General features: G+C 39.5%; 1 protein-coding gene across 1 annotated transcript in view; it reads left to right on the plus strand.

Annotated features, from left to right (window-relative positions):
* Positions 1–10155, plus strand: part of LOC133664311 (thymocyte selection-associated high mobility group box protein TOX-like) — a 33566-nt gene extending 23411 nt beyond the window's left edge. The window contains exons 2-4 of the mRNA XM_062068818.1: positions 4647–4712; positions 9855–9944; positions 10147–10155. Coding sequence (XP_061924802.1) covers positions 4647–4712; positions 9855–9944; positions 10147–10155 — 165 coding nt within the window. The remainder of the gene's footprint in view (positions 1–4646; positions 4713–9854; positions 9945–10146) is intronic.
* Positions 10156–17535: the final 7380 nt, after the last annotated feature.

Below are 17535 nucleotides of genomic sequence, written 5' to 3' on the forward strand. Positions count from 1 at the left end.
GGCCTTAGGTCTGGATAGATGTACAGTATTGTTTACTGTTTGCTGGCCTTAGGTCTGGATAGATGTACAGTATTGTTTACTGTATGCTGGCCTTAGGTCTGGATAGATGTACAGTATTGTTTACTGTATGGTGGCCTTAGGTCTGGATAGATGTACAGAAATGGAGACTTGGAGATCAGCGTTGACACAGATAAGCTCCTCCATCTCACCACCAGTGGCATAAAAAGCCAGCTGTCAGTGGTTGTGCAAGCAGGGATTTATTGTCACCGAGTCTTTGTGGTCCTCTCACAGCCGATAGGTTTCTGTCACTCCCAACAACATCTCCACACTTCTTCTCTTCCCTAATCCACCTTTTAGTTTGGGAGGTGGCTTTATGGAGGATGTTACTGAGTTGATGTTGTTACGTCCTTACTTGGGTGTAGAAATACATGTCAGTACTCTGGTGTACTGAGATACTCTCTGATAGTCTCTCAACTTAACAGTGTAGAAATACATGTCAGTACTCTGGTGTACTGAGATACTCTCTGATAGTCTCTCAACTTAACAGTGTAGAAATACATGTCAGCACTCTGGTGTACTGAGATACTCTCTGATAGTCTCGCAACTTAACAGTGTAGAAATACATGTCAGCACTCTGGTGTACTGAGATACTCTCTGATAGTCTCGCAACTTAACAGTGCAGTGGAGAGTTGAGGGCATTACATGTTTTGTTTTCATTTGCAGTCAAAAACATTCAATTATATTTGCTGGTATTAACAATCCTTGCAGATAAATTGTCTAAATTAAAACATAAAGCTGTCGTGAAGATGAAAAAATCACTTGCTCCCAAAGTTATTGTTGTTCACTTTATTTCCACTTAAGTGCATTTGGACTCAATCTTTAAAAAAACATTCTCCCACCTAACAGGTTTGTAAGCCCACACCTCATTTGCATAACACCTAGCAGCTGGCACTTGGAGGGGGAAGGTACACCTGTCTGTCCACCTGTCTGTCCAATTGTCTGACCACCTGTCTGTCCAACTGTCTACCTGTCTGTCTACCTGTCTGTCTGCCTACCTGTGTTTGCATGAATTGGCCTTCTCCTTGCGCAATCACCACAACAACAATAACTTGCTGCAGTGGAAATAAAACTTGGGACTTTGTGTAATAAAACAAAATAATTGGGCTCTGTACAGAGAATATAAGACGTTTAGGATCATTATTGAAAGGTTTCCCTTTTGTATTAAAGCTGTCAAAGTTAACATGCGATTAATCCCACAACACTACCACATGAATCATGCATAAACATCAATTAATATACAACATTTATATCCAAATGACCTAAAATTAGGTCAATCATTAACAGACATTAATGTAATTCTAACCATGACATAAGCATTTGTTTCAATTTATTGGCAACTTTTTTAAAACTTCAGTAGCAAGCAAACTGTGATTAATCCCACATAATCAGAATTCTAAAGGGATTAATCTGGTTTAAACAGTATTACTTTTATTTAGTGTTAATCAGGATTAATCACATGTATAGTAAACCTCTAATTAATCGTGATTAATTGCAAATATACTGTAAATTCTGGAGAATAAGCTGCTGCTTTTTTCCTACACTTTGAACCCCGTGGCTTAAAAAAACGTGCGGCTAATTCATGGATTTTTCTCTGCTGACGGCCATAACACAAATAGTTTAAAAAGAAAAAAACAAGCAATTGTGTGTTATTGTTTGTGTTATAGTGCCATCTTTTGGACGAGTGTCCTTTCATTTAATGCTTTCAACCGGAAGTAGAAGTACCGTTCCGTCTCCTAATCGTTCATAGCGTTTCTACTCGTATGGAATTTTCATTCATCAACGTTTGTACGTTTTACAATATAACTACAACAATTCATACTTACTACTTATTGTGAAACCTCTCTACTATTTTTGCTTGTCATCTTGTTGTTGCTTTTATTGTGAAACCTCTCTACTATTTTTGCATGTCATCTTGTTGTTGCTTTTATTGTGAAACCTCTCTACTATTTTTGCTTGTCATCTTGTTGTTGCTTTTATTGTGAAACCTCTCTATTATTTCTGGTTGTCATCTTATTGTTGCTTTTATTGTGAAACCTCTCTGCTATTTCTGGTTGTCATCCCGTTGTTGCTTTTATTGTGAAACCTCTCTACTATTTTTGCTTGTCATCTTGCTGTTGCTTTTATTGTGAAACCGCTCTACTATTTCTGGTTGTCATCTTCTTGTTGCTTTTATTGTGAAACCTCTCTACTATTTCTGGTTGTCATCTTATTGTTGCTTTTATTGTGAAACCGCTTTACTATTTCTGGTTGTCATCTCATTGTTGCTTTTATTGTGAAACCTCTCTGCTATTTCTGGTTGTCATCCCGTTGTTGCTTTTATTGTGAAACATCTCTACTATTTTTGCTTGTCATCTTGTTGTTGCTTTTATTGTGAAACCGCTCTACTATTTCTGGTTGTCATCTTCTTGTTGCTTTTATTGTGAAACCTCTCTACTATTTCTGGTTGTCATCTTATTGTTGCTTTTATTGTGAAACCGCTCTACTATTTCTGCTTGTCATCCTGTTGTTGCTTTTATTGTGAAACCTCTCTGCTATTTCTGGTTGTCATCCCGTTGTTGCTTTTATTGTGAAAGCTCTCTACTATTTCTGCTTGTCATCTTGTTGCTTTTGTTGTGAAAGCTCTCTACTATTTCTGCTTGTCATCTTGTTGCTTTTATTGTGAAACCTCTCTACTATTTTTGCTTGTCATCTTGTTGTTGCTTTTATTGTGAAACCTCTCTACTATTTTTGCTTGTCATCTTGTTGTTGCTTTTATTGTGAAACCGCTCTACTATTTCTTGTTGCCATCTTATTGTTGCTTTTATTGTGAAACTGCTCTACTATTTCTGGTTTTCATCTCATTGTTGCTTTTATTGTGAAACCTCTCTGCTATTTCTGGTTGTCATCCTGTTGTTGCTTTTATTGTGAAACCTCTCTACTATTTCTGGTTGTCATCCTGTTGTTGCTTTTATTGTGAAACCTCTCTACTATTTCTGCTTGTCATCTTGTTGCTTTTATTGTGAAACTTATCTACTATTTCTGCTTGTCACCTCATTGTTGCTTTTATTGTGAAACCTCTCTACTATTTCTGGTTGTCATCCTGTTGTTGCTTTTCTTGTGAAACCTCTCTACTATTTCTGCTTGTCATCTTGTTGCTTTTATTGTGAAACCTCTCTACTATTTCTGCTTGTCATCTTGTTGCTTTTATTGTGAAACCTCTCTACTATTTCTGCTTGTCATCTTGTTGTTGCTTTTATTGTGAAACCTCTCTACTATTTCTGCTTGTCATCTTGTTGCTTTTATTGTGAAACCTCTCTACTATTTCTGCTTGTCATCTTGTTGTTGCTTTTATTGTGAAACCTCTACTATTTCTGCTTGTCATCTTGTTGTTGCTTTTATTGTGAAATCTCTCTGCTATTTCTGGTTGTCATCTCATTGTTGCTTTTATTGTGAAACCTCTTTACAATTTCTGTTTGTCATCTTGTTGTTGCTTTTATTGTGAAACCTCTCTACTTTTTCTGATTGTCATCTAGTTGTTGCTTTTATTGTGAAACAGCTCTATTTCTGCTTGCCATCTTGTTGTTGCTTTTATTGTGAAACCTCTCTACTATTTCTGGTTTTCATCTCATTGTTGCTTTTATTGTGAAACCTCTCTGCTATTTCTGGTTGTCATCCTGTTGTTGCTTTTATTGTGAAACCTCTCTACTATTTCTGGTTGTCATCCTGTTGTTGCTTTTATTGTGAAACCTCTCTACTATTTCTGCTTGTCATCTTGTTGCTTTTATTGTGAAACTTATCTACTATTTCTGCTTGTCACCTCATTGTTGCTTTTATTGTGAAACCTCTCTACTATTTCTGGTTGTCATCCTGTTGTTGCTTTTATTGTGAAACCTCTCTACTATTTCTGCTTGTCATCTTGTTGCTTTTATTGTGAAACCTCTCTACTATTTCTGCTTGTCATCTTGTTGCTTTTATTGTGAAACCCCTCTACTATTTCTGCTTGTCATCTTGTTGTTGCTTTTATTGTGAAACCTCTCTACTATTTCTGCTTGTCATCTTGTTGCTTTTATTGTGAAACCTCTCTACTATTTCTGCTTGTCATCTTGTTGTTGCTTTTATTGTGAAACCTCTACTATTTCTGCTTGTCATCTTGTTGTTGCTTTTATTGTGAAATCTCTCTGCTATTTCTGGTTGTCATCTCATTGTTGCTTTTATTGTGAAACCTCTTTACAATTTCTGTTTGTCATCTTGTTGTTGCTTTTATTGTGAAACCTCTCTACTTTTTCTGGTTGTCATCTAGTTGTTGCTTTTATTGTGAAACAGCTCTATTTCTGCTTGCCATCTTGTTGTTGCTTTTATTGTGAAACCTCTACTATTTCTGGTTGTTGCTTTTATTGTGAAACCTCTCTACTATTTCTGGTTGTTGCTTTTATTGTGAAACCTCTCTACTATTTCAGGTTGTCATCTCGTTGTTGCTTTTATTGTGAAACCTCTCTACTATTTCTGGTTGTTGCTTTTATTGTGAAACATCTGTACTATTTCTGGTTGTTGCTTTTATTGTGAAAGCTGTCTACTACTGTGTGTAAAAGTGTGTGTGTTGTCTGCAGCTGGAAGGTGAGGGCATGTTCCTGAGCATGCAGGAAGTGGGCGTGGACTATGTTTCCAGCAACCAGGTGAGCGTGGTTGTCTTTCTTCACATTGGTAAGAGTCAACAACTCTTTACTGGGAGACTCATTAGGTCATGTACCTGTATCACAATATTAGTCTTTTATGAAAGTTGATATCTATAATTAGAGATTTCTTTATGACTTATTGAAAATAGGAACTAGGAGAAATAAATGTAAAATGTGAACATTTCTATTTGAAATGTAACTTTGTAACTAGTAACATAAGGTACACTAACTAGCAGAGGTGTGGACTCGAGTCACATGACTTGGACTCGAGTCAGACTCGAGTCATGAATTTGATGACTTTAGACTCGACTTGACAAAATGTAAAGAGACTTGCAACTCGACTTAGACTTTAACATCAATGACTTGTGACTTCACTTGGACTTGAGCCTTTTGACTTGACATGACTTGCTACTTTCTCCAAAACCTAAAGTTTAAAAAGTTCTTTGGGAGCGCTCCGTAGCTTTCATTTTGTACGTGTCTGTCTATCAGCGTGTGTGCTGCGTGTCAGCGTGTGTGCGCTCAGTACAACAGCCAATCAAATTAGATCTACATTGTTTTCATCACACAGCATTCAGCCAATCAAATTGCAGGACAACCAATGAACATGAGTTGTCAAACAACGCGCCAGTGAGAAAGATTTATACCAAAGTTGGTTTCGTTCGGGTATAAAAACTACGACTTGGTCAACAAAAAACGAATTGCCGTAGGCAAATCACGCAGTTCGAATATTACAGACGGAGACGCAACAACTTCCAACTTCGTTCGACATTTGAATTTGCACAAAGAAGGGTAAGTTATGAATGTAAGATAACGTTTATTGGCTAAGTAACATGACTTTTGTTTGCTGTGTAGTTAAATGAGTGAGGCTGTAAACTCACTGCTAACGTCATAACCATAGACATCTTATAAGTAGACGCAGCATCGAACGCTACTGCTTACTGGCGCAGACGAGACGCGGGGCCGCCATCTTGGAGTGGTGATCTGCTCCACTCAGTGCAATTCATTTGGCAGGAGCAATGAACTGTCAGCGCATTTAATTCATTTTACCTCACTGAATAACACTCATTTTCACGCGCTTTTTTGTCATACGTGTAGCTATGATAACGGACACATGTTTTATTATTCATAGTTTGCTTAACAGTAATATAATATTCTTATATGCTATAAGTGACCAGACTTTCCGAGATCAAAACTGGGAATATAAGCCCAGAGAAGGGGGAAAAAACGGTCAGCTATTTTTAAATTGAAGAAACAATATGATTACGTTATATATACATGCGTATATCCTACATAAACAATGTATGAATACATTAGATATCTATATATCTTATAGACCGTATCTCTGTTGCTGCAGCAGCAGAGAGTTTATTCTGTCTTGACACTTTGTATTGATATTTTGTATTACATTCTTCCCTTAAATGATCATGTTTACAGTGATTGTTATATATGTATTTTTTATGTATGTCGCTTTGGATAAAAGCGTCTGCCAAATACTTAAACATATACAAACACCTGAAAGTCTTTATATCAGCTAAAACCACCAATCTGTTTCACTGGATTCAGAATAAAACCAAATGCTGTCTTACCCAACAATGTTAGTATTTGAATATTGTTACTTGAAGACTTATTCCTGGTTACAATTATACTGTTAAGAAAGTATTGTCTTATATTTAGCCTAAAATGAGAATGCATCATAATCAGTGGTGGCTGGTGAATTTTGTTTTAGGTGGGGCTGAAAGTTTGTAAACCAAACCCCTGTAGGGGCGTCATCCTCCCCCAGAAGATTTATTTGTGATTTTCACATACAAATATTGAAGATCTTTGCTCCTTCTCAACTCTGTGGTAATGGTATTTTCATAAAATTCAACCAATAGTACATTAATGTTAAATCTTACTTGTGAAAAGTAATCCCCCGATTCCTATTTTCAACAGTCCGCTCATTTGAGCAGGAAAACGCTGAACACCAGCCCGGAATCTTTGTTTTCTACCTGTCAACTGTCAGTTTAGGCTGCTCGCCGGCTCCTCATCACCACTTCAAGATGCAATTTGCTCGCGTCACAGCAACCAATACTGCGTCTACTTATAAGATGTCTATGGTTATAACATCATTTCAAACACAGCAATATGTTGCGTCCACTGCAGTTTGCTACCTTATTCATACTTTTTGTCAAGTGATTTTTTTAAGCAGGTTTGCATGAGGTACCTACAAATAACGTCACGTTAGTCAATGTATCACACACAGTAACATAACGTTAGACGGCGGTCAGCAGCACCGCGTATTTTAGCCACCTACAAAAAGACAAACATAGTCAAATAAAGGTCAGTTGAAATGTATACTATATTAAGAATATGTGTACATATTGCATAGGGCCCTGACATCTAAAAAGTACAACTCTGTTCATTGTTATGTTCATGTATTTGTTATGTTTTTCATGTGTACGCACACATAAACACACATACAGTATGAGATGAGATCAGTGAGATAAGGTAAGAACAGAATAGAAACTGCTGTGGAACTAGTTACAATGCAATATGCCATGGAAATACAATGTTAACACTTTTGTACAAATAAGTACAGTTGCACTTGTTTTTGCAAATGTGTTTATTCTGTAAAGGAATGAGTTAAATGTTTAAAATTGTTTAAACTATTAAAATGACTGGTTAATAGTGCTATTATGAATTGCAATGTCAGTACTATTTTTTTTCCTGCTATTTCAAATGCACTTGTTTTAATAAATAAATACAGCGGTTTAAAAGCATACACAATCTGTGTAAAAATATTAGTCTGTGGTTAAAAGGACTTGAAAGGACTCGAAACTCAAAATGCAGGACTTGTGACTTGACTTGAGACTTTCCAGTCTTGACTTTGGACTTGACTCGGGACTTGCCTGTCTTGACTCGGGACTTGACTCGAGACTTGAGGGCAAAGACTTGAGACTTACTTGTGACTTGCAAAGCAATGACTTGGTCCCACCTCTGCTAACTAGTAACATCACTTACACTAACTATTAACATCAGGTACACTAACTAGTAAACACTAACATCTGGTACACTAACTAGTCAAAACTAACATCACTTACACTAACTAGTAACATCAGATACACTAACTAGTAACATCACTTACACTAACTAGTAACCTCAGGTACACTAACTAGTAACATCACTTACACCAACTAGTAACATCAGGTACACTAACTAGTAACATCACTTACACTAACTAGTAACATCAGGTACACTAACTAGTAAACACTAACATCAGGTACACTAACTAGTAAATACTAACATCACTTACACTAACTAGTAACATCAGGTACACTAACTAGTAGCATCACTTACACTAACTAGTAACATCAGGTACACTAACTAGTAAACACTAACATCAGGTACACTAACTAGTAAATACTAACATCACTTACACTAACTAGTAACATCAGGTACACTAACTACTGACATCACTTACACTAACTAGTAACATCAGGTACACTAACTAGTAACATCAGGTACACTAACTAGTAACATCACTTACACTAACTAGTAACATCAGGTACACTAACTAGTAACATCACTTACACTAACTAGTAACATCAGGTACACTAACTAGTAACCTCAGGTACACTAACTAGTAGCATCACTTACACTAACTAGTAACCTCAGGTACACTAACTAGTAACATCACTTACACTGACTAGTAACCTCAGGTACACTAACTAGTAACATCACTTACACTAACTAGTAACCTCAGGTACACTAACTAGTAACATCAGTTACACTAACTAGTAACATCAGGTACACTAACTATTAACCTCAGGTACACTAACTAGTAACATCACTTACACTAACTAGTAACCTCAGGTACACTAACTAGTAACATCAGGTACACTAACTAGTAACATCACTTACACTAACAAGTAACATAACTTACAGTAACTAGCAACATCACTTACACAAACTAGTAACATCACTTACACTGACTAGTAACCTCAGGTACACTAACTAGTAACATCACTTACACTAACTAGTAACATCAGGTACACTAACTAGTAACCTCGGGTACACTAACTAGTAACATCACTTACACTAACTAGTAACATCAGGTACACTAACTAGTAACATCACTTACACTAACTAGTAACACCAGGTACACTAACTAGTAAATACTAACATCACTTACACTAACTAGTAACATCAGGTACACTAAATAGTAACATCACTTACACTAACTAGTAACATCAGGTACACTAACTAGTAACATCACTTACACTAACTAGTAACATCAGGTACACTAACTAGTAACATCACTTACACTAACTAGTAACATCAGGTACATTAACTAGTAACATCACTTACACTAACTAGTAACATAACTTACAGTAACTAGTAACATCACTTACACTAACTAGTAACATCAGGTACACTAACTAGTAACCTCAGGTACACTAACTAGTAACATCACTTACACTGACTAGTAACATCACTTACACTAACTAGTAACCTCAGGTACACTAACTAGTAACATCACTTACACTAACTAGTAACATCACTTACACTAACTAGTGACATCAGGTACACTAACTAGTAACATCACTTACACTAACAAGTAACATCACTTACACTAACTAGTAACATCACTTACACTAACTAGTAACCTCAGGTACACTAACTGGTAACATCACTTACACTAACTGGTAACATCAGGTACACTAACTAGTAACCTCGGGTACACTAACTAGTAACATCACTTACACTAACTAGTAACATCAGGTACACTAACTAGTAGCCTCAGGTACACTAACTAGTAACATCACTTACACTGACTAGTAACCTCAGGTACACTAACTAGTAACATCACTTACACTAACTAGTAACATCAGGTACACTAGTAACATCACTTACACTGACTAGTAACCTCAGGTACACTAACTAGTAACATCACTTACACTAACTAGTAACATCAGGTACACTAACTAGTAACATCACTTACACTAACTAGTGACATCAGGTACACTAACTAGTAACATCACTTACACTAACTAGTAACATCAGGTACACTAACTAGTCTCTCTCTGCTTGGCTTTGTCCTCACTTTCCTTTTTGCTGTTGTTGACCTTTGACCTTCTTGGGCCCACCCTAACCTTCCCACAGTTCCGTGTGCCGCAGCCTCTCAGCAAGGCCACGCCCCCTAACCCCGCCCCCCAGCACTGGAGGAGGGACGACACGCAGCGTCTAGCCTGGGTGATCACACACACACACACACACGCACACACACACACACACACACACACACACACACACACACACACACACACACACACACACACACTGTTTACAACTTGCAGATATGAAATGATGAAGCATTATTGTTGATATTGTGCATCATTTTCATTTTCATAACATTTTACGCACACAATGTGCACACAATTGGTGATCACTCCAGCAGCACTGAGAGCAGACTCAGCCTAACTACCTCTTGGTAATGTTGCAATTTTCAACACCAACAAAGCAATTGACTCAAAAAAAACAACAAAAAAAGTCTCTACAGTATAAAGTAAGGTTTTGCTTTTCTAAAATATGTCCTATCTGCTAATATATATTAGCTTTGCTAATGACATGCTACTCATTAGCATTAGCGATTTTACATGGCGATTCCAACACCTCCAAATGTGTTAATGTACAGTACAACTAAGATGCACGTTACAATCAAACATACAGTATTAACACTTTGTAGGGCACAACAACAACACAGCATAATGTAGTTACAACTGTCATTGCAACTTCATGTCATACTTGTGAATAATGCAATAAACTAAATATTTTGTTATAAAAAACAAAGGATATTTATTACAAAAAGTACCCAAAATGAATATGATTGCTATCAGCGCCCTGGTACTGGTACTGGGAATTGGAACTGTATGGGATCAAATGTGAACGGTACCGGTCCCTAGTGTGAACGGTACCGGTCCCCAGTGTGAACGGTACCGGTCCCTAGTGTGAACGGTACCGATCCCTAGTGTGAACGGCACCGGTCCCTAGTGTCTCTGCTTTTCTTCATGATTCACTTGCAAGCATAATCTCACATATAAACCGCAGCTTATACTTTGGGAAATGACTTATTTACACAGAAATATTCTGTGTAAATAACTACCGTAATTTCCGGACTATAAGCCGCTACTTTTCCCCCTCGTTCTGGTCCCTGCGGCTTATACAAGGGTGCGGCTTATTTGCGGCCTGTTCTTCTCCGACACCGACGAAGAGGATTTTAGTACGCAGGAGGAAGACGATGACACAATGATTAAAGACTGACTTTTCATATACCGGTAGTAGGCTGCTTATTTTGATAACGTACAGGCGAGCACTTTGTATTACTTTGCAGCGTTGTATTATTTGTACTCTGCACGAATGCTGTTCGCCATGTCAAAGATGTGAAAGTTTGATTGAATGATTGAAAGATTTATTGTTAATAAATGGGACGCTTTGCGTTCCCAAACAGTCATCTCTGTCCCCTCCGTGGTAGCAGGAACCCCTATATACTACGCTAATTACACTATATACTACGCTAATTACACTATATACTACGCTAATTACACTATATACTACGCTAATTACACTATATGCTACGCTAATTACACTATATACTACGCTAATTACACTATATACTACGCTAATTACACTATATACTACGCTAATTACACTATATACTACGCTAATTACACTATATGCTACGCTAATTACACTATATGCTACGCTAATTACACTATATACTACGCTAATTACACTATATGCTACGCTAATTACACTATATGCTACGCTAATTACACTATATGCTACGCTAATTACACTATATACTACGCTAATTACACTATATACTACGCTAATTACACTATATACTACGCTAATTACACTATATACTACGCTAATTACACTATATACTACGCTAATTACACTATATGCTACGCTAATTACACTATATGCTAGGCTAATTACACTATATACTACGCTAATTACACATCAAAACCCTGCGGCTTATAGTCGGGTGCGGCTTATATATGGAGCAATCCGTATTTTCCCCTAAATTTAGCTGGTGCGGCTTATAGTCAGGTGCGGCTTATAGTCCGGTGCGGCTTATAGTCCGGAAATTACGGTAATTGTTTCCCAAAAAAAATTGAATTTCAGGCTGTTTTTGTGCGACTAAAAGCACGACGCTTTTATTTTGATGGTGCGATGAGTGCAAATGAAGCATGTGTGAATGTTTGTGGGGGAAATGAAGACGAGCGTGGAGGTGTGGGAAGTGGCCTCATTTGTGGGTAAAAGGACTTGATCCTGACTACATTAGTCCTCCTACAAGAAGGACTTGATCCTGACTACATTAGTCCTCCTACAAGAAGGACTTGATCCTGACTACATTAGTCCTCCTACAAGAAGGACTTGATCCTGACTACATTAGTCCTCCTACAAAAAGGACTTGATCCTGACTACATTAGTCTTCCTGCAAGAAGGACTTGATCCTGACTACATTAGTCCTCCTACAAGAAGGACTTGATCCTGACTACATTAGTCTTCCTGCAAGAAGGACTTGATCCTGACTACATTAGTCTTCCTGCAAGAAGGACTTGATCCTGACTACATTAGTCCTCCTGCAAGAAGGACTTGATCCTGACTACATTAGTCCTCCTGTAAGAAGGACTTGATCCTGACTACATTAGTCTTCCTGCAAGAAGGACTTGATCCTGACTACATTAGTCTTCCTGCAAGAAGGACTTGATCCTGACTACATTAGTCCTCCTGCAAGAAGGACTTGATCCTGACTACATTAGTCCTCCTGTAAGAAGGACTTGATCCTGACTACATTAGTCTTCCTGCAAGAAGGACTTGATCGTGACTACATTAGTCTTCCTGCAAGAAGGACTTGATCCTGACTACATTAGTCTTCCTGCAAGAAGGACTTGATCCTGACTACATTAGTCTTCCTGCAAGGACTTGATCCTGACTACATTAGTCTTCCTGCAAGAAGGACTTGATCCTGACTACATTAGTCTTCCTGCAAGAAGGACTTGATCCTGACTACATTAGTCTTCCTGCAAGAAGGACTTGATCCTGACTACATTAGTCCTCCTGCAAGGACTTGATCCTGACTGCATTAGTCCTCCTGCAAGGACTTGATCCTGACTACATTAGTCTTCCTGCAAGAAGGACTTGATCCTGACTACATTAGTCTTCCTGCAAGAAGGACTTGATCCTGACTACATTAGTCTTCCTGCAAGAAGGACTTGATCCTGACTACATTAGTCCTCCTGCAAGGACTTGATCCTGACTGCATTAGTCCTCCTGCAAGGACTTGATCCTGACTACATTAGTCTTCCTGCAAGAAGGACTTGATCCTGACTACATTAGTCTTCCTGCAAGAAGGACTTGATCCTGACTACATTAGTCCTCCTACAAGAAGGACTTGATCCTGACTACATTAGTCTTCCTGCAAGAAGGCCTTGATCCTGACTACATTAGTCTTCCTGCCTGAAGGACTTGATCCTGACTACATTAGTCCTCCTGCAAGAAGGACTTGATCCTGACTACATTAGTCTTCCTGCAAGAAGGACTTGATCCTGACTACATTAGTCCTCCTGCAAGAAGGACTTGATCCTGACTACATTAGTCCTCCTGCAAGAAGGACTTGATCGTGACTACATTAGTCTTCCTGCAAGGACTTGATCCTGACTACATTAGTCCTCCTGCAAGAAGGACTTGATCCTGACTACATTAGTCCTCCTGCAAGAAGGACTTGATCCTGACTACATTAGTCCTCCTGCAAGAAGGACTTGATCCTGACTACATTAGTCCTCCTACAAGAAGGACTTGATCCTGACTACATTAGTCTTCCTGCAAGAAGGACTTGATCCTGACTACATTAGTCTTCCTGCAAGAAGGACTTGATCCTGACTACATTAGTCCTCCTGCAAGGACTTGATCCTGACTACATTAGTCCTCCTGCAAGGACTTGATCCTGACTACATTAGTCTTCCTGCAAGAAGGACTTGATCCTGACTACATTAGTCTTCCTGCAAGAAGGACTTGATCCTGACTACATTAGTCTTCCTGCAAGAAGGACTTGATCCTGACTACATTAGTCCTCCTACAAGAAGGACTTGATCCTGACTACATTAGTCTTCCTGCAAGAAGGACTTGATCCTGACTACATTAGTCTTCCTGCAAGAAGGACTTGATCCTGACTACATTAGTCCTCCTGCAAGGACTTGATCCTGACTACATTAGTCCTCCTGCAAGAAGGACTTGATCCTGACTACATTAGTCTTCCTGCAAGAAGGACTTGATCCTGACTACATTAGTCCTCCTGCAAGAAGGACTTGATCCTGACTACATTAGTCCTCCTACAAGAAGGACTTGATCCTGACTACATTAGTCCTCCTGCAAGAAGGACTTGGTCCTGACTACATTAGTCCTCCTGCAAGAAGGACTTGATCCTGACTACATTAGTCCTCCTGCAAGAAGGCCTTGATCCTGACTACATTAGTCTTCCTGCAAGAAGGACTTGATCGTGACTACATTAGTCCTCCTGCAAGAAGGACTTGATCCTGACTACATTAGTCTTCCTGCAAGAAGGACTTGATCCTGACTACATTAGTCCTCCTGCAAGAAGGTCTTGATCCTGACTACATTAGTCCTCCTGCAAGAAGGACTTGATCCTGACTACATTAGTCCTCCTGCAAGAAGGACTTGATCGTGACTACATTAGTCTTCCTGCAAGAAGGACTTGATCCTGACTACATTAGTCCTCCTGCAAGAAGGACTTGATCGTGACTACATTAGGCCTCCTGCAAGAAGGACTTGATCCTGACTACATTAGTCCTCCTGCAAGAAGACTTGATCGTGACTACATTAGTCCTCCTGCAAGAAGGACTTGATCCTGACTACATTAGTCTTCCTGCAAGAAGGACTTGATCGTGACTACATTAGTCCTCCTGCAAGAAGGACTTGATCGTGACTACATTAGTCCTCCTGCAAGAAGGACTTGATCGTGACTACATTAGTCCTCCTGCAAGAAGGACTTGATCGTGACTACATTAGTCTTCCTGCAAGAAGGACTTGATCCTGACTACATTAGTCCTCCTGCAAGAAGGACTTGACTGTGACTACATTAGTCTTCCTGCAAGAAGGACTTGATCGTGACTACATTAGTCCTCCTGCAAGAAGGACTTGATCGTGACTACATTAGTCCTCCTGCAAGAAGGACTTGATCCTGACTACATTAGTCTTCCTGCAAGAAGGACTTGATCCTGACTACATTAGTCTTCCTGCAAGAAGACTTGATCGTGACTACATTAGTCCTCCTGCAAGAAGGACTTGATCGTGACTACATTAGTCCTCCTGCAAGAAGGCCTTGATCCTGACTACATTAGTCCTCCTACAAGAAGGACTTGATCCTGACTACATTAGTCCTCTTACAAGAAGGACTTGATCGTGACTACATTAGTCCTCCTGCAAGAAGGACTTGATCCTGACTACATTAGTCTTCCTGCAAGAAGGACTTGATCCTGACTACATTAGTCTTCCTGCAAGAAGGACTTGATCGTGACTACATTAGTCCTCCTGCAAGAAGGACTTGATCGTGACTACATTAGTCCTCCTGCAAGAAGGCCTTGATCCTGACTACATTAGTCCTCCTACAAGAAGGACTTGATCCTGACTACATTAGTCCTCTTACAAGAAGGACTTGATCGTGACTACATTAGTCCTCCTGCAAGAAGGACTTGATCCTGACTACATTAGTCTTCCTGCAAGAAGGACTTGATCCTGACTACATTAGTCTTCCTGCAAGAAGGACTTGATCGTGACTACATTAGTCCTCCTGCAAGAAGGACTTGATCGTGACTACATTAGTCCTCCTGCAAGAAGGCCTTGATCCTGACTACATTAGTCTTCCTGCAAGAAGGACTTGATCCTGACTACATTAGTCCTCCTGCAAGAAGGACTTGATCCTGACTACATTAGTCCTCCTGCAAGAAGGACTTGATCCTGACTACATTAGTCTTCCTGCAAGAAGGACTTGATCGTGACTACATTAGTCCTCCTGCAAGAAGGACTTGATCGTGACTACATTAGTCCTCCTGCAAGAAGGCCTTGATCCTGACTACATTAGTCCTCCTACAAGAAGGACTTGATCCTGACTACATTAGTCCTCTTACAAGAAGGACTTGATCGTGACTACATTAGTCCTCCTGCAAGAAGGACTTGATCCTGACTACATTAGTCTTCCTGCAAGAAGGACTTGATCCTGACTACATTAGTCTTCCTGCAAGAAGGACTTGATCGTGACTACATTAGTCCTCCTGCAAGAAGGACTTGATCGTGACTACATTAGTCCTCCTGCAAGAAGGCCTTGATCCTGACTACATTAGTCCTCCTACAAGAAGGACTTGATCCTGACTACATTAGTCCTCCTTACAAGAAGGACTTGATCGCTGACTACATTAGTCCTCCTGCAAGAAGGACTTGATCCTGACTACATTAGTCTTCCTGCAAGAAGGACTTGATCCTGACTACATTAGTCTTCCTGCAAGAAGGACTTGATCGTGACTACATTAGTCCTCCTGCAAGAAGGACTTGATCGTGACTACATTAGTCCTCCTGCAAGAAGGACTTGATCCTGACTACATTAGTCTTCCTGCAAGAAGGACTTGATCCTGACTACATTAGTCCTCCTGCAAGAAGGACTTGATCCTGACTACATTAGTCCTCCTGCAAGAAGGACTTGATCCTGACTACATTAGTCTTCCTGCAAGAAGGACTTGATCGTGACTACATTAGTCCTCCTGCAAGAAGGACTTGATCGTGACTACATTAGTCCTCCTGCAAGAAGGCCTTGATCCTGACTACATTAGTCCTCCTACAAGAAGGACTTGATCCTGACTACATTAGTCTCTTACAAGAAGGACTTGATCGTGACTACATTAGTCCTCCTGCAAGAAGGACTTGATCCTGACTACATTAGTCTTCCTGCAAGAAGGACTTGATCCTGACTACATTAGTCTTCCTGCAAGAAGGACTTGATCGTGACTACATTAGTCCTCCTGCAAGAAGGACTTGATCGTGACTACATTAGTCCTCCTGCAAGAAGGCCTTGATCCTGACTACATTAGTCCTCCTACAAGAAGGACTTGATCCTGACTACATTAGTCCTCCTGCAAGAAGGACTTGATCGTGACTACATTAGTCCTCCTGCAAGAAGGCCTTGATTCCTGACTACATTAGTCTCCTACAAGAAGGACTTGATCCTGACTACATTAGTCCTCTTACAAGAAGGACTTGATCGTGACTACATTAGTCCTCCTGCAAGAAGGACTTGATCCTGACTACATTAGTCTTCCTGCAAGAAGGACTTGATCCTGACTACATTAGTCTTCCTGCAAGAAGGACTTGATCGTGACTACATTAGTCTCCTGCAAGAAGGACTTGATCGTGACTACATTAGTCCTCCTGCAAGAAGGCCTTGATCCTGACTACATTAGTCCTCCTACAAGAAGGACTTGATCCTGACTACATTAGTCCTCTACAAGAAGGACTTGATCGTGACTACATTAGTCCTCCTGCAAGAAGGACTTGATCGTGACTACATTAGTCCTCCTGCAAGAAGGACTTGATCCTGACTACATTAGTCTTCCTGCAAGAAGGACTTGATCGTGACTACATTAGTCCTCCTGCAAGAAGGACTTGATCGTGACTACATTAGTCCTCCTGCAAGAAGGCCTTGATCCTGACTACATTAGTCTCCTGCAAGAAGGACTTGATCCTGACTACATTAGTCCTCCTGCAA

This window comes from Entelurus aequoreus, linkage group LG14 (assembly GCF_033978785.1).
Source record: "Entelurus aequoreus isolate RoL-2023_Sb linkage group LG14, RoL_Eaeq_v1.1, whole genome shotgun sequence".
NCBI classification, from domain to species: Eukaryota; Metazoa; Chordata; class Actinopteri; order Syngnathiformes; family Syngnathidae; genus Entelurus; species Entelurus aequoreus.